Genomic DNA, 27,569 nt, shown 5'->3' with positions numbered 1-27,569 from the left:
TTATCGGCTTCCGTAGTGGTCCCAGCCTCTCGCTCAACTCCTGAGGAAGCCCAGCAACTTAAACTTGAACTTGGAGAAGGGCAGAAATGACCTGAACCTAACCAAAAGCAGGCTGGGGGTCCGCCTAGCTTCAACAGCAGGTAAATCAGAAACCGTAAAATGCGCCAGTTCGCAGACGTCCCCACCGCTCGCCATTAGAGACAGAGTCCGACCCAAAGCGTTAAGGGCACCTTCAGCCCCGACTCATCGAGCGAGGATGCAGCGCTGAAGGCTTCTCAGGCTCAGGCCCTGCAAAGCGCAGCAGCGGCGATAGGTGTCCTTAGTGAATGCCAGACCAGATGCCTCCAAGATCCCAGCAAACGTCGTACAGGCGTGGAACAGGCGGCAAATCAGTGCCCCGCTGGCTAGGCCGAATAAGTCGAACGCGGAATAAGGGCTCAGGCGGAGGGCGACGCGGTGTTGTTGCTCAGCAGGTCCGGCCTGGCTTTGGACTGCGTTCCTTCCAGCCCGGGACTCTGCGCCTGCGCCCGCCCCGCTGCCGGCGCGGCCGCGCTTTCAGCTGCTGCGCGCTGCCTTGGGATCCGGGCGACCCATGGGGAGCAGCGAGGGCCACGATGACAGATTACGGCGAGGAGCAACGCAATGAGCTGGAGGCTCTCGAGTCCATCTACCCCGATTCCTTCACAGGTGATTTTCGCTGCCGCGAGCCCACAGCTGCCTCGACGTGGAGTGGGATGGGCAGGAGCCGCCTCAGGCCTAGGTCTCCCTGGCTGGGATGGAGAGGGGACCTTGAGGCCGCGTGGCCACTCCGCCCGCCACACCAAGTTTTTCAGCCGCTTGCCAGTAACTCAGTGGTTGTTTCCCCTTCTCCGATTGTTCGCTGAGATCTGAAAAGCGGGGTGACGCTGGTGAAGTCCCTGGAAACTGTCAGGCCTGGAATTGGGTCGGGAGCACGTTGCTTTCTGTGTAACCTGAATCCATCCGAAAAAAAATCAGTGAAATACACTAAAAGATACTCCGAATGAGATTTGTTTTTCCAGAGCCGCAAAGGTCTGAGTTTTCACGTACTTACCCCTAACTCGATAGAAGGTGTGTTTCATAGGATGGCGTTTGAAAAATTGTGGGATTCCCAGTGCTCTTCTTAGAGCAACCTAGAATCAGTGTTGAGAGTAGCGTAATCCCTGGAGTTTGTCGACTTTCTTTCTTAAAGAGAAAGAAAAAGAAACACAACTTCTCTCCCTGGCATTCTGCAAAATGCCTCATGAATGATGTGGCCCAAATTTCTGTTCCGCTATAGTTTTGTAGGTTGTTAGGCTGTTAGACAGCATCTAGTTTGAGACTTTTGCTACAAGTAAGATAACGGAGGTTCAGGAAAGGAAAGTGGTTTGCTTGCTTTGGTACCTCCTGCGAGTTAGTGGCAGGGATGGTACTAAGTATTAGGTCCGGTACTCTGTCTTTTTTCCTCTTCTAGGCTTTGGGGCTTGATATGAAGGAAAGCAGATTACTTATTGGTTGGGCTAAGATAAAATATTAGTGAGAAGTTTATTAGCTATATTGAGAATTCTTACGTATTTAGTCATGCTTCAGTTGATTCTGAAAGTGCGATAAGGTAATTCTATCAGTATAGCTTCTCTCAGGTTTGAGAAGAAGTCCAGGTAAGGCCATTACGAATGAGTAGGCATTCCCCATCCTTTAAGTGCTGTCTATCATAGATATCAGAGTGTAAAATGTATTACTTGAGGTCATAAACTGTAACCCCTCTCCCTTTCATTGTTTAGGTTAGTTTTTCCTTGGTTCCGCCCTTTGATCACTACTTGCAATGGTAGCAAATTTTGTTCTGCTTTGCCAACAGGCAGAAGTGTGTCAGCTACCCCAGTATAGCTCCAGTCCTGTTCATGTTGTCTCTCACCAGCAGTACAACTGTGCTGTGAGGATGTTAAGGGGATGAGTGAAGAGGGGTTTGAGAGTGTCATTACCTGGGTGAGTGTGTATGGAGTCTGGCTCCCTTCTCTATCCTTGCTTATATATCAATGTCTAAATAAAATGGAATACCAGGGTCAGTTGTTGGATATATTCTTAATGGTGATGTTTGGTGGTTTCTAATACTTCAGACTTATCACAGACATGAACTCTGTAGGTAGAGGCAAATCAGCATAGGTGTGATATTCTTATATTCTTTTTTTTTTTTTTGGATGTTAAGGTATCTCTTACTATTATATGTGCATATAAATAGTTAGGAAAGTGATATGTTTTTAAGTTATGTAAGTATTTCAAATTGTATTATGCCATGACAGCTCTGGTATAGTTCAGTATGTAGAAATTTTGACAGATACACAAGTGCTTGAGAATTCTGAACCAGGATAATAAATGATATTTATGAATTTTTTGATGCATTCAAGTATTCTACTGTTATCATTTGAGTCTACATCTCTAATTCCTGATAGCATTTCTATAAGTTTTGCAATAAATAAATTAAAATGTCTTGATTTATAGTTCTTAGGGACCTTTGTCTTGTGATTTTGTTCTTTATGAAATGTCTTAGGAGAAAGGCAGAGGACTTTGAAATAAAATGTTGCCATGTTTTATCTTTTGAAATTTTGAGAACTTTTAAGGTTTGCTATTTTATATAGCCTTGTTTTGTTTGTTTCCATACTTTTGTATTTTTATGCCAGATTTAAGAAAGAGAGCTTACTTGTGTCAGTTTGTCAAAGAACTAATTCATAGTTTTCTAACTTCATTTTGAATCACAGTTAATATTAGATTTGGTAAATGCTCTTTGCTATTGATGAAGGAAGTAGATACCCACCCCCTCTTTTTTTCTTCTAATGGCTGGTTGAGAGCTAAAGAAAGCAGCATTTGTTAAGTACACATGCCTTTATGTGGATGCTGAAGAGGCACAGTTCTAGTGCATAGACCTACACTAACCTCAGAGTTAACAGGTTTTCTATTTGCAAAGAGTTTTTGGTCCAGTGTTGCATTTGTTGTGAATTATAACAAATCATAATGCAGTTTCTTCTTTTTGCCTATTCTGTAGCTTGATTGCACATTGATCCAACCCTCCTAACAACTAGTCTTCCAAAATTATAAATGGACTCTCCTGATACCACATTCTCCTTCAGTAGTGCTTCACTTGACAAGGTCCTGCTAAGGTAGTAGAATTTGGTTATTTCCGTTTCTGTATCAAAATCTCTGGATGTTGGGAGTTTTTGTTGAGATAAATTGGTTGACATCAAGTGAACCAAAAACCAGGTTCCCTTAATTCTGTTTGCCTTGCCAAGAGGTGTACATAATCCTGTATTTGCCCTGTCAATCCTGCATTTAACAGTATATCTTAGAGCAGGAGTCTCTTGTAAAAGCAGTTTTTCTTAAACATACTTTTGAAAGATTAAATACTCCCTAACAACCAAGGGGACTGATCTTAATATTGGCTTACTAGTTCTTTGTGGAAATCTAAGGTCATTTGTATGCTCTGCTAATATACCTTTTAGCTACTGCCTGTTATCTGTTTTTGGCAAAATCCTTAATTCTCTCCATCTCACCATTATTTGCCTCTATGTCATCTAACATCTCTCCTATCCTTCCGTTATGCCCAACAATCTTACTTTTTTTTTTTTCAAAATTATTTTGATCCACTCACAGTGGTGCAAGTCTGGCATCTGATACTTATCCCAACTCACAGTAATGTATGTATTAGATTGGGGTATTCCTTCATCAGAACTCAGGATCTCCATCTCTGTTTTTAGTTGCTGCCTTACTTTCACATACTGTATCACCCCCTTCTCTGTTTTAAAAATAGGTTCAGCTGTGATGGAAAACCCTAAATAACATTAGTTTTTGAAAGTAAAAGTTTATTGCTCTTGCACATAAGACTTATGGCAGGACCAATCCAAAAGTTCCTCAGGGAAGAGGCTTCTTTTGATCCTTTTCTTTGTCATCCCTAAGGTGTGTTCTCACCTTCTTGGCCTAAGTGATGGTAGTATTCCCTTTTCAGGTAACAGGACAGATAAAGAAATTAAGCTAGGGTAGGGCGGGGATGAAAGCCAGAAGTTTCTTAAGGGAGGTCCTGGAAACCATCAATGGACATTTCTGTTTTTATCTTGTTAAGTAAAACTGAGTCATTTCATGAGAAATGGGAAATGCAGCTTTTATTCTGGGACTGGTCAATATGCTCAATTAAAAATGGCATATCGAGAACAAGGGGAGACTCAATATTAGGGGATTATCAGCAGTGTTTCTCAATATTCCTTTTCTTTATTGTACCTGGGTCCCATTTTTTTTCTGTATAGTGACATCTTGATATAGTGTCCTTGGACAAATCATAATACTTCAAGCCTATATATCTTTTTAATGGGAAATAATGTAAGTAGAAATTCTTTATATCCATTAAACAAATATACTTTTTTCTAGAAATTTACCATCTTCATTGTTGATTCTTTTAATGGTGTGACTTTATAATTCATTGCCTTCATCAACTAACAGCTTTGATTATATCCTTCAGTTGCATGTGGCCATGGGCATTCCTTGGCAATGCCATCTCTAAAAATTTTGGCTTCTGAAATTCCTCCTTCTGTCCATAACTTTTGTAGCCCTATAGTTCTTTCACTGTAATGCTTTTAGAACTTTTTGTCATGATTTCTCATGGAATGGTTGTTCAGTTTTCTTTCTGGTCTGTCTTGCCTCCCTATTCAATCTGGCTCACAAGGTTCACTGATGTTCAGTGATATTCTTGCTCATATACCCATGGCTGTTTGACTTCCTCATTGACCAAATATTTATTTATATACATTTTTAAAGAACTAGTCTACTAGGGAAACAGACATAATATAAATTTAGGGAAGAAGAGAGAGCTTGAATTGTGTGGGAAACTGAGGAGTAATGGAAGAGTTCCATTAACAAGTGAGTGAGACTGGGGGGAAGAGTGTTTCAACAGTGGGCACAGTGTATGCAGAACCAGACTCAATAGATTATACAAAGGACAAGTGGTTTGGTATTTCTGGGATATAAAGTGAGAAGTGAGAGTCATAGAAAATGAGACTGGACAAATAAGCAGGGTCTAATCACAGAGGGCCTTGTCAGAGATTTAGATATGATCTTATAAGGCAATAGTTCATTGTCCATTTTTCCCCTGTATAGCTATAAAACTATGTAGTACACATTGTAGACATTGCCATATCAAACTTAGATCCTTATAACTGGTATAGTTTCACAAATAAAATGTATTTCAGTTATGCATAGTTTCTAGTGTGTTGGCTATATGATGCCACCCTCTTTTCACAACTGATCCAACACCACATATAGATAGAGAACTGCTGATATAGGCGGGTAATGATGTGATAAAATCTGCTTGCTAGAAAACTCTTGAGAGACAGTGGGTAGAACGGGGTGGGGAGAATTATCTTCCATGTCTTTCTGAAACTTTTCCCCTTGATTTGTTTAACATTGTTGTCTCTTGGTTTTGTTACTATCTCTTGCGGCTGCTTCTTGTAATCTTTGTCAGTTTTTTTCTTCCACTTAATTGTTCTTCAAATTGAGGATCCCTTTAAAAGTGAATGTTGGCCTTTATCTCTCTATTACATTTTCTCCTCCATGATCTTATTTAGTTTGTCGCTTCTTTATAAGTGATCCCAATTTGAATTAAGGCCTGGTTCTCTTTAGTTCCATTTGTCTATTTCTGATTGCCTACATGACATTTCCAGCTCAGAGTACCTCTGTCTTTAAAATATACCATGTTTGATTTTTGTGTGTGTGTGTTTTGTTTGTGTTAGTGGTATCATGTCCTCATCCTGCAAACTCAATATCTGATAACCATCTTAACTTCCTCCCTGTTTTCTCCATTCCCATGGCTGACAACCTAGTTTAGAACCTCCTTACCTTTACCTGATTTATTATAGCAGTGACCTTGTTTCATCCATATCTAGTCTTGTTTCCCTCCTTCCATTCTATATACTATTGCCAGATTTTTCTCCTGTTTGTAGAGAAAAAAATTTTAACCACTATTAAAAACTGTTATTGATCATGCCTAAACTTTAAATTGTATTTTTCCCTAGTGTTTTTTGCTTACATATATATACTTCAAACAGAAAAAATAATTATTCCCTATATGATCCTTAAGTTTTCTAATCATTATGATTTTGCTGCCATGGTACCTTCAGCTATGTTCCCTTTCTCCATTTCTACATGCCACCCATGATTTTCAGCCTAACTCAAATGGAATTTCTCAGCTAGAAATATATATATATTTTTCTTTCTAAATGAAACTATATATCTGTTTAGTTCTGCCATTTACTAGTTGTAGAGCCTTGGATCAATTATATAAAATCTCTGTGTCTAAGTTTCCACATTATGAAATTGGAGTGATAATATAGTTAATCTTTTCTGAGACACATTTTTTACATTTTAACATTACTGAAATACAAACTGATTGGATTATGTGTCATAGCTCAATTGGTAGCTTTTTCTTTCTTAGTGGTATATAAGGTAAAGTGTATCTCATACTTGATGGCATCCTAAATTTAGTGAAATACAGTAACAGTCGTGTTGTTAGAATTAAAAGATTTTTATGTAAATACATGGCACAATCACAAAGTAATGCTAAATTTAGAATGTTACCTGTTATACCTGGTATAGGATATCCCTGACCAACAGCTTCATAGAATTCTAGAAACAAGTAAAAGTCATTCAGTTGAACTCTTATTTCTAAAGTTGTTGGATAGTTTACATTTTGTGACATAAAAATGCCAAAATTGGTTATGAAAGGAAAAAATTAAACACATCAGCTGTATCTAATACACATTTGTTAAAAAATAGATGAGATCAATTATTTTGTAAACTTTGTTATAATGAGCTTTCAGTGCTTTTTCATCATGGGCTGGACTGATTGAGATCTAATCTAGTATAATATGAATTCAATGCATCCTTCGTCTTCCTGACCAAACACCTTTTTGGTAATCATAGATGTTCACCATTGCTTCAAGTACCTTACATTGCAATTAATATGAAGACATCCATCTTAAAAATGTGTTGATTATATATATATTTATGATGGCTTTGGGCCGTTCTGATACTAAAAGCCAAGTAGTTTCTGTAATGATTTCTTGAGTGATTCCTTGCTCTTTCATTTCACAAAGTCTGCAGATCTGCTGCCAGTGCAGATACCAGAGCTTCCCAGGTAGGAAGTAAGACATAGGCTTTCCTGACTGGCTTAAGCGGCCTTCCCTGTAGCTTGAAGTTTCCTTGGTTTTCATCTGGTTTTGAATCTGTTCCTTTGTGTCTCTCCTTTTCTTCCATTAGTTTAGTCCGTCTTTCATTAAGCCAATATTTATTGATTCTGCCAGGCATTGATCTAGGAGGTTTCTAGAATTTTTATAATATTTTTCGGGGAAAAAGATGATAAAAAGATGTAATTTTAGTTAGGTATGAAGCTGTAAAATAATTTATAAAGTTTTCTTATGTAAATGTTGACTTACATGTCTCATTTAATAAACTATAAGCAATTAAATGTTTTGATTCAAAACTAATTCCTTTTATAATTCTATGAAAGATGATGGAGGCTTAATAAGTATCTGTGAAAGGATTAAGTTTGATTACACTTAAGAAAGTGGAAAAGAGCAAGAAGTATGAAAGTCAGTGAATATCATGAATACCAGCGGGCAGTGTCTGGTGCCAAACATCATCAAACTCTTTACCTTCTGTTTGAGGTTTTTAGGAGTTGAATTTTTCATGTGTAGATAATAAAAGTTAAATTACTTAATGCTTCATTTGGTAAAACATAAAGATATGTATTTCTTTGTAAATTAAAGAAAACTCATTTAAATAGAAAATTGATATAGGTTTTATCATTTCAATATTCTGGTCAGTCTGTATTTCTGGAAATGAAAATATAGGCCAGGAAGCAGTTTGAAGCCTGGGTAATGATCAAATGCTAAAAAGGAAGAAAATCTGCCATAGGAAGCAGAATAATAACATCTGTGTGTATTTTCTTGCAGTATTATCAGAAAATCCACCCAGCTTCACCATTACTGTGACATCTGAGGCCGGAGAAAATGATGAAAGTAAGTGTTATAAAAGTACTTGTGGTAAGCTTCTTTCTCAGAACTTTCACGGATTCTGTAGCCATTGTGCTAGGCATTGCAGGTGTGAAGGTGCCAAGGTGCTATTAAGAATCTAACATGAATGATGTGTTTCTAATTGGTATTTCCTGTGTACACATAACTCCTAGAAAAATAGGAAGTCAATGAGTTATAGTCTTGCACAATATGCTTCATTTTACAAGTAAAAGAGACACATTAGCAGTATAGCAGATGGAGAAATAGGGGGAGATTTTTGCCTAAAATAAGACTTTGCATACAAATGTTTTTCAGTGATCATATGTTATTCCATTGAGTGACTAATATTTTTCATACTAAACATGTAGATTGTTATTTGTCATACTAAACATTGTGGATTGTTAATTTATAACACTGCTGTTATAAATGAGACTGGATATATACATATCTTCATATTTTCTCTCAAAATAAAACAGCTATAAAACCAATAAGTTAAAATTAAATTCACTTAAGTTTGGTGGAACATCAAGGAGATGGCATCTGAAATTCATTTCTACCTTTAGTCTAGTTCAGTTAAAATAGTGCTTTGACAGAAGTGGTATATAAATTGGCATTAGTCCCAAGATTTTTTTTTTCCCTGTTAGGCTGGTAAGTAAGAACTGTTAATGGTCTCGCTTGATAACTCTGAATCTGTCTTGTACATTTGAAAATAAGGTGAGCACTGAAATATTTTGAAATCTGAATGAAAAAGATGTTGGATATAGTTATTTTTTACCAAATTGATAATGAATGTACTCTTATAGGTAGGTCAATAAAAAATGCCTATAATATATCCCAGTAAGAGTAAATACTGTACCCTCTGCTCTTCACTGTTTGAAACTTTTCTTTATAAAAAAGTTGGTGATATTATTTGGGTTCATATGATGCAGTTTTGTGTGCCAGAATTGGTATGACAGTGCTCATTGTTAAAAGAATCCAGAAATATAGTTTTCTTTAAGAGTATACTTAAATGAAAAATTTAAAAATTCCTGCATATCGTTCCCATATTCTAAGCAATAGTTTTATTAGGAGCTAATAATAGCTCTGTAATAATATTTCTATACAGTTCATCATTCCTGATTTGAGAAATACTTTTTAAATTTGTTTGAAATAATTATTAGATTATACTATTTTTGTTCCAAAACTTCATTTTAATGAACCAACTAGTAGAAAAACAGGCAAATGGAATGGATATATGATTTCTAGAGGCAACATTATAAATGATTGTTTAAAAATTAATCTCACTAGTAATTGAAAAGGTAAATTAAAGTGAAAATAACATGTCATCCAACACATTTTCAATATTGATGAGGAGACAACAGTATGCTACTGGGAGTGAGTATAAACTTCTACACATACTTAGGAAAGCCATTGGGTTTTTATAGATTCCTTAGTGAAGCAGGAGGTTTAAATATATTTGTATCCTTGATAAGTAGATACTCATGGAATATTTATTCTGAGGAAACTTTTATGCACAAATAAAATGCATACAAGAATGTTATTATAATTGTAGTTTATATCTTAACCAATAAATGATGGCCAATTTATATAATGGAAGTATGCTTATATTTAATATTTAAGGAATTGAGAGGGATGCATTTGTGATACCTGATGATCTATATGCATATATTATGAAAGAGTAAATCATGCACAGCATTATGAGTATAATTAATAATAATGTTATGGCTATATAATTTTGTTTGAAATGTAAATGTATCTATACTTTAAAGTGTATTTTTAGAAATACTTCTGAGATTTTTTAAAAAAATAATTATACCAAAATGGTAACCTTGAGCTCTTCCCAATGATAGGATTACTTGTGATTTTATTTTCTCTTATTGTATTCCTAGGTCTTTTATAATGAATGTCTGGTATTTATAATAGTATGATCAATAAATATTATTTTTTTAAAAATTTAATCCTTAAAAATACTAAATGCATTTTAGTATACCTATAGGATGTAATTCAATTTACCATTATTTAAAATATGTATTAAAGAATATTCTCAATATAATGATCATGAAACAAATAAATTATATAAAACTACATTTATAGAGGAAAGAAGTAATATGCCAACAATGGTGTTTTTTAGGTATTTATTAAAATATTTTTGTGGTGATACCATTTAATATTAATCTTTTTGCAATTTTTCAGTACATGATATATTATTATTGGACTGGGGTAGAGTTCAGTGTTAGAACACTTGCCTACCATGTGCAAGGATCTGAATTCTATCCCTAGCACTTCAAACACAAAAACAAAAAAGCATTATTAACTAGAGTCACCATGATGTATCCTGGATCTCTAGAATTTATTCATCCTTTCTGAAACTTTGTACCATAAAATAAATATCACCCACCCTAGTATCAATTGTAAAAGTCTCAATTTTCATTTATTTGGATCTTTTTTTTTTTTTTTTTTAAAGTCTAGTTAAGTTTCATTGATCTTTTCTCATGTTTTTCTGGTCCATGTTTCATTTATTTCCATTCTGATTTTTATTATTTCTTTCCTTCTGCTGATTTTGTGCTTAATCTCAATCCTTATACTTCTCTCCTGTGTCCCACATGGCCTATGAAATTTGGGTTTCCCTTGTGTGAAATGTTCTAGCTGAGAAATGCCGCCAAAAAAATCACATGACACATAAATAATTTGAAAAGTGAGGGTAGAAGGGCTCTGAGACCTTAGGGATCCTGCTTCCACACTGGAAGGTGAGAGAAAGAAGAGTCTGCATTTTTTATTTATATAATGGGGATTCAAAGGATTTCAGTGGAATGTTCTTTTACCAAATAAGGCAAGAGGAGGGCTGTCCAACGCCCAAGTCCCCAGGTACAGAGCAGCCTCTCTAGCTGATTGAAGACTGAGGTCATCACGAGCTTTGCCAGACTAAAATCTCCTTGCCTCCAAGGCTGAGTAGAGGCTAAGTATTCTTACTACACATACAATAAAAATCATAGCTGTGGGAGGTGATAGTTTTGTTAATTGACTTGACCTGACCATAATAATCATTTTATAATACATATGTATTTTAAAACATCATGTTGTATATCTTAAATATAAATAATTTTATTTGTCAAGGATGCCTTAAAAAACCTAGGGAAAAATAAAAATAAATTTTATTTTTGTAGTAAAATTAGAAATGTGTTAAAAAGGGAAGAAAGAAGAATGTCAAGAGAAATTGATATTATTTCTTCCTAACCCTTAGTACTCAATCCTTTGTGTTGATTTACTCATATAATTCTCTATTGACATCATACATGAAGATTAAAAACACAATATCAAATCTGAAAATTTTAAGGTACCTCCCCCTACCCCTTGTATGGAGAGCTATATGGATTTGATATTACTTCATCAAAGTCAGGTTTTTAATAATTAAAATATGTTATAAGAAAGTTGAACTGTAGACAGAAGATCGTTTTGATTAATACAACTTTGAACAGAAAATGCATAGCAGTGCTGCTTAACTTCACATTGCCTGGTGGAATAGAGAACTCACTGAGTTGGGGTGTGGAGTGACATCTTGCACTAATGTACCCTTAAGAATTTTATTACTGTATAATCAGAGACTAATCCACAAAGTTACAACTATCTTATATTTGATAAAGGGGCTAAAAGCATGCAATGGAGGAAGGATAGCATCTTCAACAAATGGTGTTGGGAAAACTGGAAATATGTATGCAACAAAATGAAACTGAATCCCCTCCTCTCAACACGCACAAGAGTCAACTCAAAATAGATCAAGGACCTTGATATCAAATCAGAGACTCTGCGTATGATAGAAGAAAAAGTTGGCTCTGATCTACATATTGTGGGGTAGGGCTCCAAATTCCTTAATAGGACACCCATAGCACAAGAGTTAATAGCAAGAATCAACAAATGGGACTTACTTAAACTAAAAAGTTTTTTCACAGCAAGAGAAACAATAAGAGAAGTAAATAGGGAGCCTACATCATGGGAACAAATTTTTACTCCTCACAACTTCAGATAGAGCCCTAATATCCAGAGTATACAAAGAACTCAAAAAATTAGACAATAAGACAACAAATAACCCAATCAACAAATGGGCCAAGGACCTGAACAGACACTTCTCAGAGGAGGACATACAATCAATCAACAAGTACATGAAAAAATGCTCACCATCTCTAGTAGTCAGAGAAATGCAAATCAAAACTACCCTAAGATACCATCTCACTCCAGTAAGATTGGCAGCCATTATGAAGTCAAACAACAACAAGTGCTGGAGAGGATGTGGGGAAAAGGGTACTCTTGTACATTGCTGGTGGGACTGCAAATTGGTGAAGCCAATTTGGAAAGCAGTATGGAGATTCCTGGGAAAGCTGGGAATGGAACCACCATTTGACCCAGCTATTGCCCTACTCGGACTATTCCCTGAAAACCTTAAAAGAGCGTACTACAGGGATACTGCCACATCGATGTTCACAGCAGCACAATTCACAATAGCTAGTCTGTGGAACCAACCCAGATGCCCTTCAATGGATGAATGGATTAAAAAATGTGGCATTTATACACCATGGAGTATTACGCAGCACTAAAAAAATGACAAAATCATGGAATTCGAGGGGAAATGGATGGCACTAGAACAGATTATGCTTAGTGAAGCTAGCCAATCCCTAAAAAACAAATACCAAATGTCTTCTTTGATATAATGAGAGCAACTAAGAATAGAGCAGGGAGAAAGAGCAGGAAGAAAAGATTGACATTAAACAGAGTCGCGAGGTGGGAGGGAAAGGGAGAGAAAAGGGGAATTGCATGGAAATGGAAAGAGACCCTCATTGTTATAAAAAACTACATATAAGAGGTTGTGAGGGGAATTGGAAAAAAGAAAACAAGGAGAGAAATGAATTACAGTAGATGGGATAGAAAGAGAAGATGGGGGGGAGGGGGGATAGTAGAGGATAGGAAAGGTAGCAGAATACAACAGTTACTAATATGGCATTATGTAAAAATGTGGATGTGTAACCAGTGTGATTCTGCAATCTGTATTTGGGGTAAAAATGGGAGTTCATAACTCACTTGAAACTAATGTTTGAAATATGATATGTCAAGAGCTTTGTAAGGTTTTGAACAACCAATAAAAAAAAAAATTTTATTACTGTATAAGAGTCAGATCTGTAAAATGGCACAAGTCAAAAGAGCAGATGAGAATGTATAGCTGAATCAAGTTAAACGTTTTCCAGATAATTTCTCAAAATATCTAGTTCAGAACTGTCATTTAGCCACCAGATAGCAATGCCCTGCTATCATTGTGCAGATATAAATGTAAATTCCAGGGCTATAACCATACCTGGCTATGAGAGAGGATGAAAATGAGCCTATGACAGAATTTTATTCTATTTTATTTTTAATGATCATTGCTTTTTGTTTATCTCAGAAAGATTTAAGAAGAAATAAAAAAGAGTAGTTTTTGTTCATCTTTTTTTTTTTTTTTCAGAAAAGTAGTATAGTAAAATGCCAGTTGGTGGTAAATGTGTTTCATATGTAAAAAGTTATTTTTGGTATTTAATTGTTTTTGTTATATATATTGTTTATACTAGTGATTTTCTATCTTAATAGCCTTAGTTTTCATTGTGGGAAAATCTATTACTACTTTTCATTGACACATTGTCAATGAATTACTGATTCAACAAAAATACCAGTCTCTATACTTTTAATGTATTCACATCAACTCTTTCTTGTGTCTTAGCTGTTCAGACTACACTCAAGTTTACATACAGTGAAAAATACCCAGATGAAGCTCCCCTTTATGAAATATTCTCCCAGGAAAACCTAGAAGATAATGATGTCTCAGACATTTTAAAATTATTAGCATTGCAGGTAAGGAAATAGTTTTGTTTTATAGTAGTGATATTATTTCATTGGCCCTAAATATTATACACTAATTTAAGAGTTAGAAAAATGCCATTAAATATTTAAGTAGTACATTTACCAAACCAAATTTAAGATTCATTCAAAGCATCTTTATTTTTTGTTTCTCACTGTCCCTTTAAAGTTCTATTAATAGAAGGTGTGCCTATTTAAAGCTCAGTCCAGCCCCTGACTTATCTGTTCTCTTTAGGTAATAAAAAAGCCCAACAGGTTCTTTAAGTTATAAACACAGTTCTAATTTGGTTCTTGGATTGTCTAGTTACATGTGTAGCTAAAAAGTTAAACTGTGGGTGTATGTTACTAGGGATCAAACCCCAGGGGGCTGGTTTTATAGCTCAGCTGGTAGAGTGCTTGCCTCGCATGTAGTCTATCACTGAGCTATACCACCAGCTCTTTTTACATTTTATTTTGAGACAGAGTCTTGCTAAGTTGCCCAGACTGGTATCAAACTTGTAACCCTCTTGCGTCTTGCAGTTTTCCTGCCTCAGCCTCCCAAGTAGCTGGGATTACAGGTATATGCCACCATGTTCAGCAAAAATTCTAACTTAGGAAAAAATAAAACTTCTACCCCCCCTCACTTAATATTATAGGTTAGTACCCTGCAGTCTGGGAAGAGGCCTGCGATTTTTTTTTTCTTTTCTCCCTGTGTGGCTCTTCCTCACTGTTCTTAGAAATACCAATAATGGCTTATGACCTCTCCAAAAGGAGAAACTTATATGGAAGAAAAAGTGAATATTGGGAAGTTCATACTAGACTAGGGCGGAATGGGCTCTCCACAGTGAGGGCTTATCATGCTTTGGTAGAAAGTTTTCATGGGTTCTTTAGATACAGTAAGGAAGGCAAGTGAAAGATTTTACTCTACCATTTTAAAATCTGAAGTCCCAATTTTGTTTATTTCTAAGAATTATCCAAAAAACATCTTTTAACTTTAGATGTGACTTATATATTCTAAGGACCCATCCATTGTCCTCTGAGTGCTGATTTTATAACAAAAGTATCTGGAGCTATTAGAGAACGAGGCATGAAAAAAGGTCTGTCAGGAAGGAGTTTTTGCTGATGTTGGGCCCTGTTCATTCTGTTTCCCAGCATGAAATTATAGTAATTCTAGCGTAAACACTGTAGAAGACCTGGAATGATTATATTAGTTTGTCCCACATTAATGTTCATTATTCAATCTGAGTGAATTTTTTTGTGTGTTTAGTATACTATTATTATTTATACTCCAATTTTCTCCTTTCAAAAAGGCAGTTTTGATTTCTTTATACTTACCTGACATAAGATATATTGAGGGAATATTGTACTTTTTCTCAAAAAACAGTATTAATATCCAGTTATCAAAAACAAATTTATATTAGGAAAAAAAAAGTCATGAAGAAAATAAAAATGACTCTCAAACCCACCAGTTGGGTATAATTATCTATTATTTATGATATAGTGCCAGATTTTTTTCTTACACTTATATACCGTCTATAATGTTTTATAACATCTCATTTTTCACATAACAATGTATGTGGACATCTTCCCTCATTTTTGATAACTGCATAAAATTTCATTGTATGTATATTTAAGACATATTCATTTTTGCTTGATTTAATATACAGTTCTTTTACCATTCTTATATAACACTATTTTTAAATCCTTAGAGCAGATCTTCCATTATATCTCTAGTGTCTGGCATAGGAGGTACTCAAATGTTTGTTGAATAAACGAAAATAATGAACCTCTGATGACTTTACTAGTCTGATGCTTTCTAGAAGTCAAATTGGTAGATCTATAAGGTTTGCATGTTTAACAATTTCATTCATACTGATAAAAAGTTGATTTTGCCAGTTTATGACCTCATGATAGCCATTCAGATATCTGTTTCTCAGTTTTCCTAATACTACATATTTTCATTAAGAAAAAAAATGTTGATAAGATGAAAACAGTATATTTTTATAATTTGCATTTCTAATACTAGTGATGTGGAACTAGTATGATTTCTGAGTTGTTTAGTTTCCATGAATGTTTGTTCATTGATATATTTATTTATGTTTTTGCTGTTCTATTGAAATACTTAATTTTTATAAAAGATACCCTACTGAGATTTGTTAATGAAATGTGTCAAGCATTAGGTTAAGTGACACCATCCTTGGTCTCATAGATTTTATACTCTGTTGAGGAATTTGGACTGACAAGCTGGATATCATTATTTTATATGAACAATGCAATGATGGTGAAATTCAGGATTGTGTGGATGGTCATAGACTTGAAGCACTGGAGAAGCTTCCAAGAGGAAGTTGAGATCTAAAGGAAGAGTTTTCCAGACCATCAAGGGAATGGAAGAGTTTTAAGAAAGAGGATCAAGATTGTTAAAGGAACAAGCTTGAGAATGGGGGATGAGTGGTGAGGTGGACAAAGAGATAGTGAGAGGTTCTTCCCAGAACTTCCAGTTATACAGCATCAGTGGAATTTAAAGTTCAATGCTCATGGTGACAAGAGATGAAACTAAATAAGTCACCCCATTCTTTAGAAGGGTCTTCTAAACTGTTTAAAAATATGGACTTGGTTCTGATTGGTTTGGGAAGCTGTTGAGGAAAGCAAGAGACTGACTAGATCAGTTTTATGTTGCTTCAGCATATAAATTAGTTTAGCCTTGTATGTTTGTATATGTAGAGTGGTCTAGAGAAGTTATGTCAGGGGGCAAGGTCATAGGTTTAAGAAGATCAATTAAAGTTTCTTGTATTCCAAACTGAAAATGATGGTGTCCTGGGATAGGGAATTAACAATGTTGTTTGAAAACAATGGGCAGAACAACAGAGGCAGAGACTGATTTTAAATGGGTAAGGATATTCACACTGGGTAGAGGATGATGTGGTTTTCTGAGATTGAGAACCCAGGAATGGGTTTTGTGGAAAACATTTAGTATTGAAGTGACTGTTGGATATTAAGTCACCCTCTAGTGGGCAGTTTCAGTATGGGTTCACACTCACGAGAGACTCTTATTACTCATAAATTTAGGATGCTTAGCATAGATGCAGCACATTGAGGAGGATTACAGGAGTTAGCTTGAAGCGCCTTACAAAGGGCACAAAAGTACCCACAGTCTTTATTATAGTAATAGTTTAAAAATTCAAGCTGGCATCTAAATTCTGTTATTTTAGCTTTTAATACTCAAAACGGTAATTTAAAATACTGAGAAATGCTTGAGAAATGTTGTTACTCATACTGTAGAAAAAGGTTTTCTGAATTCTACACATATGATTATTAAACACAATTTACTGAAATACGTGCTTTATGTTGGGTATGACAAATGACATGACTTTTAGAGGAAGATCTCATTATCTCATATATAATCACTTCTTAACATGTTCATTTATTCTAGTGTATGAATATATGGTGTAACTGAATTGTAATCATGTTAGAAACATGTCTTCAGTGATTACACTAACACATTTTATCATAGGCTACTTTCTATTTTTCTAAGAAGTGTGTTGTTCTTTACCACCTTTTTGTTGCATAGGCTGAAGAAAATCTTGGTATGGTGATGATCTTTACTCTAGTGACAGCTGTGCAAGAAAAATTAAATGAAATAGTAGATCAGATAAAAACTAGAAGAGAGGAAGAAAAGAAACAAAAAGAAAGAGAAGCAGAAGAAGCAGAAAAGGTACATTTATTCTCTAAATCTGTTGTACATGGTTAATTACTACAGGTTTTTCTACATTGGAAATTTTGATTTGTTTTGAAGTTACAAAAACAAACATTTTGTAAATTTTTTGAAGAGTTTAGAAGTCTCATTTGGTTGGTGGAATAACATGAGTAATGAATTCTAGTCAGTTAGATAAGTAAAGCTCATACCAGTAAAACCAAGAAATGTAAATATTTTACTTATCATATAAAGTTTAGAATGATAAAGTCGCTGTCACAATGATCTGAGAACCTCAAATTCTGAAGCGAAGTTAACTATGATTTATTCTTATAAATTTATATGTATTCAACACATATTAAAACTGACAGCATTCTTCTTAATGGTAAATATCAGTGGTAAATATAGTAACTACATTGTATATTATTTTTGTTTTTTGTAATAAGAATAAAAAAGAAATGGGCTTTTCCAGAGCGAGTTGCCAAAACCAAGAAAGTAGCCAGAACAGGCAGAAATCAAATTAAATGTTTCAAAATTTCAAACATTAATTTTTCTTATAAATTGTTTCTCTTCTAAGTTGTATTTATTTAACTAGAAGATATTGTTACGCTTCATTTGTGAAACTGTCATGTCAGTCTGGTGAGTTATGTCATTTTTATTTTCTAAGCAACTATTCCATGGCACTCCTGTTACAATAGAGAATTTCTTAAGTTGGAAGGCCAAGTTTGATGCAGAACTCTTGGAAATTAAAAAGAAACGGATGAAAGAAGAAGAGCAAGCAGGAAAAAATAAATTAAGTGGTATGATACTCCCCTACCCCATATTTTTTTCTGTTACCCTCAAATATTTTGGTATCCTTTCTTGTGCAGCAAGAGGATTATTTGAACAGATTTTTATAAGACAGTAATATTCGTAGGCATCTAAGACAAAAAGAAAATATATCAACATGATGTTATTTTTTTAAAGTATAGTTTATAATTAATTTTTCCTCCAGTACTGAAGATTTATTCCAGTGACCTTCTATCACTGAGCCATGTCCCCAACCCTTTTTCATTTTTTATTTTGACACCGGGTCTCACTAAGATGACAAGGCCTATCTTGATTGTGGTCCTTCTGCCTCAGTCTCTCAAGTAATTGGGATTACAGGCATGTTTCACTGTGCCTGGCTGTGAGGAATTTTTATGTCTGATTTCTGGTACAAATATTACAAATAATAGATCTTGAAATACAGGAATATTTAAGGTAATAAACTTTATATAGAGGCAATATCATTTTTCTAGGACTCTAGATAAATTAGATTTATCACTTGTTCCATTTTAATGTGAATATATTTCATATACCGCTAGCTACTGAATGAATTAATAAATTCATTGAAATTTATCAGAAGATGGATTTTCAGACTTGTTTTCCTTAATTGTTACATTTTTTTTTTCAATGTTCGTAGGGAAAGTGAATGAATACTATGCCATTTTAGTTAAATATACTACTTGTGTTCTTTTAGGGAAACAGCTATTTGAAACAGATCATAATCTTGACACATCTGATATCCAGTTCTTGGAGGATGGTAAGATAATATCAGAATTCCATATATGTATAATGTTGTCTTTAATTTTAAACCATAAAAATCAGAGTGATAATTCAATGTAAATTTTTCCTCCTAAGACTGATGAAAAATTCATTTTGAAGCAAAAATTCTAACATTTGATCAATTAATACATTTGAACTGAATATTTTAATCCTACAGTAATATACTATTTAAAAGTTTTATGATAATTTAAGCAATCTCAAGATAGGGATAGACAATTACCGGGAAAAGAAAACAGGCCCATTGTGACTCAGAGGACCTGTTTCCCCCAAATTTCTCGTATCACAACTAACTTGCATAGTTTCTCATGGAGCTTGTCCTCTTTGCTTTCTTTATCCTCCTTTGTTTCCTACCCCTTACCTCTTTTGGTTTTCCATCTATCCATTATCCATCCATACACTTATAAATATTTATTGTATAACTTGGACTCTGAGATTATAGTAGAGAATAGTATAAAGCAATTTCCTGTCTTCAAGGAGTTTATGGCCTACTTATATTTTTTAAAAAATATGTTTTTAGTTGTAGATGGACACAATACCTTGATTTTATTTACTTATTTTCATGTGGTGCTGAGGATAGAACTCAATGCCTCATACTTGCAAGGCAAATGCTCTGCCACTGAACTAAAATCCCAATCCTGGCCTACTTATATTTTTATACTGGACTCTACACTCAGTTGCAACTCTAATATGACCCTAGATTTCTGTACTTTGTGAAATTTCTGCAAGCTCCATCTTGCTAGGTGGGGATCTTCTAGCTTTTGGCCTTTCAAACTGCTTCTGCTTTCTCTGATATAGAAGGTTAGAATTATAAAGGTGTTATGTTTATAGAGGTTAAAAAGCAATCTTGAAGGGGCCCACTGCTAATCATTCCTTTTAACCTTGCTGGTACTCACTTTTTTTTTTTTTTTTTAATGTATCTTATTACCTTCTCTGTAGCAGAGTTTTAATTGTCTAATTTTTGTAGTCTGGGAAAAAAATAAGTAAAAACCTAGCAAGCCTGTTCCTGTCTCTCTCTTTCTCTTTTTTTTTTTTTTTTTTGAGAAGTACTAACTCCAAAGCTTCATCTCATTCTCTCAGAACAAGTTTTAGTGTCACTCATCCTTCATTCCTTTCCTTTTGTGATGGATCGAATTCCTCTTCATATCCAGTAAGTTACCAAAACATACCTATTGATTTTGCCTCTGAAATGTCTTCTCATCACTTTCCTTCCCTTACTTGAAGGTTTTATCATTTTCACTTGGACTTTTGTATTAGCCTCTGAAACTGTATCCCCAAATCTGTTCCTCCTTCTAATGTCTTTATCTGTTTTATTGTTGCTGCCTCTGAGATGGAATTTCTAAAACCTATATTTAATCATAAACCTCTCTTTTGAAATTTTTTCTTGGTTTCCATTAGTTTGAAAAAAAGTTGACTTATGCTGTCCTCTGTCTGACCCTTATCCATGTTTTATCTGTTGGTATTTTTCCTAAAAAATCTTGCCTTCCAGTTAGACATATTCTTGCCTTTGTATACATTTCTACCAAGAATTACTTTCACCTGATCTTTACTTCTTAGTCAATTCATATATATCACAAAGACTTCATCTGCTCTGCGAAACCCTACAGAGACAGTTATTCTTTGACTAGGGCTTAGCATTTTATATTTTTCTTTCTGATCTACTCATAGGCATGAAACAACACTTGTTCTCTTTATATTCTCATTACAATGAATGTCAGTAAGTGAATCTGAGAGGGAAGGAAGGTATTACAATGTGTGGGGATTCAATAGAGCTATACTATCCTTTATTTATCTACTTCAGACAAAGTGAAGAGTGATATGTTTAATGGGGAACCTGGCTATTGCTTACTGTAGGGCTCAGACAGGTGGAATCTTGAGAAGTGATACTATTGGTTACAAGGAAAACTGGTGGAGAGAAAAGGTCAAGTTCCATCTGTCAATTAATTAGCAAGTATAAGAGAGATTCCTGGTACAAGTCTCATTGATAGTTAACTTACTATAACCAGGGTAACATATCTTCAGTATATAACATGCCATATTATAAATATGCATTCTATGATAATCCCTTAATAACAACAAGAGATTTTTGAACTGTGACTTGGAGGAATGAAATTGCTTTTAAAGTGTCTCTACTGACAAAGAAAGATGTGATTTGCATTAGTAGTTTGGAATTTCGTAAGTGATACCTCCTATATACACTGAGAAGCTTCTGTCTGGTAATCCAGTGAGTTCTATTTTTGATTTTTTGGAGTATAAAGCTGAGAGGGAATTTTGTTTTGCTTTTTGCAGCTGGAAACAATGTGGAGGTAGATGAGTCTTTGTTCCAGGAAATGGATGACTTGGAGCTGGAGGATGATGAAGATGACCCAGACTACAATCCTGCTGACCCAGGGAGTGACTCAGCAGACTAATGGACTGTCCCCATCTGCAGAGAAGTTGACTGCCACAGCATCTGTGGCTATGCTGAGAGGGTTTTGATTTTCCTTTCTTTTTTTCTAAGAAAAAAAAATAATTTTCAGGAGAGTATTCTTCTGATCACTTTCATCACTGACTTAATAAACTGACCTTAAAGTTTCAAATATAGAATGTTCATGTCTTCTAATTGATGAGCAGAAGATTACATATTTAAAGGTATTTAGTGTTGAAGAGCGATCCTTCTAATAACACCAAGACTTGAGGGTAGGCTGTGGCATGTGAGGGTTCATACATGAAGAATCAGAATAACTCAGAATTTCTCTGCTTGTGATCCTTGTTTCTTTGGTTTCTAATGTTATCATTTGTATTAGAAGGTTGAGGCAAATACAGAATTAATCCTAGATCCTTCTGACACAATAAATTTAAGTCTTAATAAACCAGAACCCATATTATAGGCAGGGAAAAAAATGGATTTCATTATAATAGTAGTATTGGAGTGAGATTTTGTGGTATTTTTAAGAGATGTTTATTCTTAGGTCACTTCTCAGGTAAGACTTTGTAAGTCCCAGTCTGCATTTTTAAACAGTGAAATTGCATACCAGTTCTACAGGTGATTCTGATGCACACTCCTGATTGAACTACCGTCTTGCAATTGTGACATCTGTATGTTATAGTGTTTCCCTGCTGCTTTCTAATTAGCCAGTCTGAAGTGGTCTGAATTATAAGAGTTATATACTGTGTGCAAGGGGAACACACATCAATCTCCATATATGTGTAAGACTATCTTTGTATTAATTTGAAATGATTGACATAGGGGTACCTTATGGGAGAGCCAGGCTTCATGTGAGTTTTCCAGTCTTTGAAGCCATGGAGGATTAATCCAAATCGAGTGGGAAATCATTTGTGCTGTTGTAAAGAGCTGCCTTTAGTCAAAAAAGACCCATGCCACATACCTGCAAACAAAACTATATCAATGCCACATTGACTTTTGGACTTTTGTTATTAAGAGCCAAATTGTCACTGGGTAATTTATTACTTTTTTAAGGAAACTTCTAGTCAGTCTTGATGCCAGAGCAATAGAACAGAATAGCAGGGAGAGATCCAAAAATAGTTACGTGAGATTTTGTTTTTCCTAAAAGCTCCTGATGAAAGCTGTTTAAAAGATACATAAGAATGTGGAAGAAGCAGACTAACTGGGGCTAAAACAGCAGTGAGGAGCCATGTGATACTGAGTTTAGTGAAGACTTGACCTCGCAGTATCAAGAATGATTCCCCGGCCTAGGGATGTAGCTCAATGGTAAAGTGCTTACCTAGTACGTGTAAGGTTCTGAATTCAATCCCTAGTACTGCCAAAAAATAAAAAAGATTTCTCTCTCCCCTTCATGTTGTTTTTAAGCATCAGTTTTATACATTTCCTCTAGGTATTGAAATGGCTTTCCACTTTTGTCATTTCAGACTTTAGGCAAAATCTGTGATAAAATAAATATAACCTGGTTAGTTCTAATATCATTTCCAAGTCTTTTCATGTAGGAATTCAGTTTGCTCTTGGCATTATTTTGGGAATTAAACCAAGATTCAGCTTCTCAAACCAGAATACACAGACTCCCAGGATGAGCAATGGCATGACTAATGGTATATGAAGCAATAATTAGCATGTCTTGGATTATCTGTTTTTTTCTTGGACTTAGGCAAATCTTTGTTTAGCTTTTCTACTTGAGCCAAGTTAAATTTTACTAGGTTAAAAATAAAAACTCTGTATTCATTATAGTGTACTCTAATAATGCCTGTCATGGAGCAAGTAGCTAGTATTGTTGAATGAATGAATTATAGAATAGAATGCAAAGTGATGTACTTCCAAAGATACAACGTGGGACTTCAAAGAAATTTCTTTTTCGCCATCTACATCTTTGGACAGTAGTAGATTTCACATTACTTGATGTACTTTTGCCAGTAGGGCTCTCCTAGGTAAAAGGCTGAACAGGTTGTGATCTAAGGCAGCACATTAAATGGTTACGTGGACATTGCCTGCTTGGGATAGAATCAAGGGGAGTGATCAGTCACATCTCAGTGGAAAGAATGAGTTTAATGATGGTATTGTCACAAACTCAAGATACATTTGCCAAGAAGGAAAGAGATGCATCTATACCAAGAAAATTATTGTGGGTTTTCAGTATTTGTGTGCTTGCACTTTCATTAGGTGTGTTGAAGTACAAATGAAAAGCAGGGGAACTGCCTCAATATATGGTGTTTCTCTTTTGAAGAATATACATATCAGATAGTAAAAGTAGGAGACATTATGTGATTTTGTGTCAAAATGAATCACACTCTTTAATAATTTTAGGGTGTGATCTTAGAGACCATTGAATGGTAGGTAAACTATTTCAGAAGAAAGTGTTAATTTGTGTAACTGTAAATGCGAATGCCACCAATTAGCTGTTTTAGGAACTGTGTCAGAGTGCCATTAAAAAATGCTGCCAAAATGGTAATTGTTAGGTTTTCAGGTTTCATTTTAAGTGGAATCATGTGACCTTTTGGTCAAGTTACTTGTGTCAGAAGGTGGCTGACATTCTAATTGTTGGTCAAACTCATCAAAAGACTTATAGAAATGGCCTATGATGATTTAAATCTTACATCTAAACTTATTTTGCATTATCCTGTGTGTGACTTATCCTCAACCCAGTTTTCATTTTTGGTCCAACTTTTAAAAATTTCATTTTCACAAGCACTTTGGAAAGCAAGAAAGATACACACAAATTTACTTTGTTGTTGCTGATTGGGAATGTTCACTTTGAAAGATCTGTTAACTAAGCTGACTTATGAGCCATGAGCCAGTAAGGTGAGCAGCTGATTCAGTTAACACTTGAGTGCTCTGTGTGCCAGCTGGCCTTTGTGGTAATGTGAATGTCCTTTCCCTCCTCACTGAAAGGAAATAAAATAATGCAGTTTGGCCCCGTGTTTTCATCTGATCAGCACTTTATCCACTTGTAGCCATACCAAATTATAGATTAGGTTCTGTTATAACCACTTTCAAAGACACTCTGCAATACGTCACAAGTGAGCACACCAACACAAATGGTGTTGTTTGCAGTCCTGAACCACCAAGTTAAGTGGCATTTCATTGTTTCTCTTAATTCTGTGATGCAGCTAAATATTTTAGGCATACTAAGCCAAATGAGAAGAGAGCACTGGGTGGAAGAGGAGATAGGAAGAGTAACAGAAACAGACTGATTCATACTTTTGGAAAAGTATAGTCTCTGAATGAGGCAAATGAGAAAAAGGGTTGTTTTCAAAGAACTAAGAAAATTGTTTCCCATAGTTAACCAGATCTTTTCATTTCCTTTTACATTTAAGTAATGTTTTTAAATAATTGTTGTATTTTCCTGCCTTTTGGCTTTTTCAGTTAGGCATTTGCTCATCCTAAACATACTCAAGAGTTTCTTCTTCTAGTTCCACCTCATCTCTACATTTGCAACAATTTTTCTTTGAAAGAACACTCTGCTAGTTTTTCTGACTTTCTTTACTTGCACAGAGGTGAAGAGTATTTACTTTTGGAAATTCTTTACTGTTGAAACTTTTTTATCTGAACAATGCACCATGGGATTCGTTGACTGAAAATAAGTCAGAAACAAAATATATTTAGTTCCCCCACTTTTTTTGAAGGTATTTAGTCCCCCAAAAGCAGGGGGGCAGGGGTGGGGCATAAACTATCTCATGATGCACGTATATGCCAGTACTAAAGTAAATTTTTATAGCAACAACAAAATCAGTTATTAGAAAATGAGAAACAATAGCTTTGATGAAGTTTGCATTTTAAGCAAATCATATTTGCCACTATTCTCTTTCCTTGCTATTATTAACTAATTTTATGGGAGATAAAGATAAGTTTGAGATAGGAAGTCTGCACATTTGTTTATTATGTGGGAAGGTTGGTGTTTTTCTGTTTATCTTCATTGGAAATCAATTGATAATGAACTTGAGCCAGTGCTGAGAGGCTTTAGCGCAAGAGAAAACAAGAAGTAAGAGTGAGGATTTAGTATTTAAAAATTAATATGTTAGTTCACCAGTTGTGTTGGCACATTTGTTAGTATGAAAATGTATGATACAGTTGTTTAGAATGGTGAGGATTGAAATAGTCATGCACAAGTAGTGTGAACTTGAAGAAAATTCACTGAACCTGTCTGATTCTTGACTCATCTGTAAGGTGGGGATGATAATATTTAATGATTCATTTTATAGAAAGAGAAAATTGTTGCGTTAGTGGTCAGTTACAGTAAAGCTTTTCACTGGGCTTTGCCTATAAATGTTTTCTGATGCATCTTCTTTCACAAGCCCTACACAATTGAATTGCAATGCTGTATTCTTCTCCACCTTCCTTTGTCATGATATCATCAAAACATCTAAATCCAGAAAAAGTCAAAAGTTTATTTAGCAGTGTGCATCTTCTTTAGTTTGCACAAATGTTGCTCTGCCTTCCCACCTGTGGCAGCCAACCTGCCTCAAGTTAGAATAATTCTGAAGAGTAGAATAGGGGGCTCTTTATCTATTTAATCAACTGTGGCCTCTATTGCAACTGCATTTCAGTTCAGCTTCTCCCTTGCTGGGTCATGCTTGTTACACTCCCACAAAGATGGTTCCTTGGAGTTCTTCCCAGCCTATATACCAATTCGTCTCTTCCCTGGGAGAACTCAAACTAAGGCATCTTATACAGTAATTTAAATTAAAAAATCATGGTGACTCAATGGCAAATGGTAGTAGATCAGAACTGGCTGAGAGCAAATTTGGTCAGGAGGGTCTTGAGCTAGTGAGTGCCTAAGCTAATTCCCACTGACCCCAGGTTGTGCTAAGAAGAGTGGTTCTGGGTGGGCAGTGGAAATATGTGGGAGCATTTTTGAGTGTTTGGATACACCAAAGTGGGTAGGAGCCAGTGATACTAGACATTTTCTGATATGCATAGTCCCACAAGATAAAAAGCTGTTCCAAATGCTGCACAAATTTCTAATATTTCTCTAGACATTCATGACTGTGGAAAAACGTGTAAAATTGAGTTCAGAACTTCATTCCATTTTACATATAAACTCAAAGTTTGTTTTGTAAACTTTTAATATCCACTGAGTGTTTTAAGAATATAATTCCATACAAATTGAGGAAAGATTACATTGTTGTGTTCAGAAATTTATCAAGAGCTTATTAATATTTAACAAAGTAGCATTATTGATTCCAAGGCTTTATATGATACATGAATTGCCAAGACACTGTATATATTTTATACATTTGTAGTTCTTGAATTATAGTGATTCTTCTTATAGGTGTAATAATTTGTAATTTATTATATTATAGTTAGTAGTATATGCGTATTTCACATATAAATATATGTAAATCTATTTTATTACACTCATTTTTCAGGTTTTCAGGTTTTTAGTTATGGTATTGAGTTTTTTCCAAATTGCATGTATATATTTAGGTCATGCTATCTGTGGATTTTATCTCAGGACAGTAAAGGGTTTAGAGCTTTTTTAAAAGTGTAAATGAAATGACAATAAAATACTTTAGACTCACTAAAATGATTACAATTAAAAGACAAACAATCTCAATATGGTGGGAGTGTGGAGCAATTGAAACTCACAAATGATGCTGGAAGTGTAAAAAGGTATAATCATTTTGAAAAACAGGAGTTTCTGATATGTAAACAATTCATTTTCTCTAGGACAGCTGATTTTATTTTTCGGTATTTATGCGAGAGACTTAACATCTATCTAAAAACAAAATCTTGTTCAAGACTATTCATAGAAATTTTATTCATGAAAATCCTGAACTAGAAACAACCTAAGCCATCAATGGGTAAATGAACAATTTATGTGATTTTTATACGAAATTCGACTAAGCAATTACAAAAGAACACATCCTGGGATATATTAGAAAACAGATGAATCTGAATTTTGTTTTTTAGCAAAAGATGATTGATACCCTTTATATGAATT

General features: G+C 34.9%; 1 protein-coding gene across 1 annotated transcript; it reads left to right on the top strand.

Moving 5' to 3' along the window:
- Positions 1 to 27,569, top strand: Rwdd1 (RWD domain containing 1). The gene is made up of 7 exons (XM_026414984.2): positions 1 to 687; positions 7,986 to 8,051; positions 13,786 to 13,916; positions 17,470 to 17,613; positions 18,260 to 18,392; positions 19,094 to 19,156; positions 21,466 to 27,569. The coding sequence occupies exons 1-7, from the start codon at positions 327 to 329 to the stop codon at positions 21,585 to 21,587; spliced, it is 1,020 nt and encodes a 339-aa protein (XP_026270769.2). The 5' UTR covers positions 1 to 326; the 3' UTR covers positions 21,588 to 27,569.

This window comes from Urocitellus parryii, chromosome 8 (assembly GCF_045843805.1).
Source record: "Urocitellus parryii isolate mUroPar1 chromosome 8, mUroPar1.hap1, whole genome shotgun sequence".
In the NCBI taxonomy this organism is placed as follows: Eukaryota; Metazoa; Chordata; class Mammalia; order Rodentia; family Sciuridae; genus Urocitellus; species Urocitellus parryii.
This window is presented reverse-complemented; position numbering and strand designations above follow the sequence as displayed.

Bases quoted from the DNA above. Each gene is read 5' to 3' on its own strand.
- Rwdd1 (XM_026414984.2), top strand. From the start codon at position 327: ATGCCAGACCAGATGCCTCCAAGATCCCAGCAAACGTCGTACAGGCGT. The intron at 688-7,985 runs GTGATTTTCGCT...ATTTTCTTGCAG, and splicing joins CTACCCCGATTCCTTCACAG to TATTATCAGAAAATCCACCC. The intron at 18,393-19,093 runs GTATGATACTCC...GTGTTCTTTTAG, and splicing joins AGGAAAAAATAAATTAAGTG to GGAAACAGCTATTTGAAACA.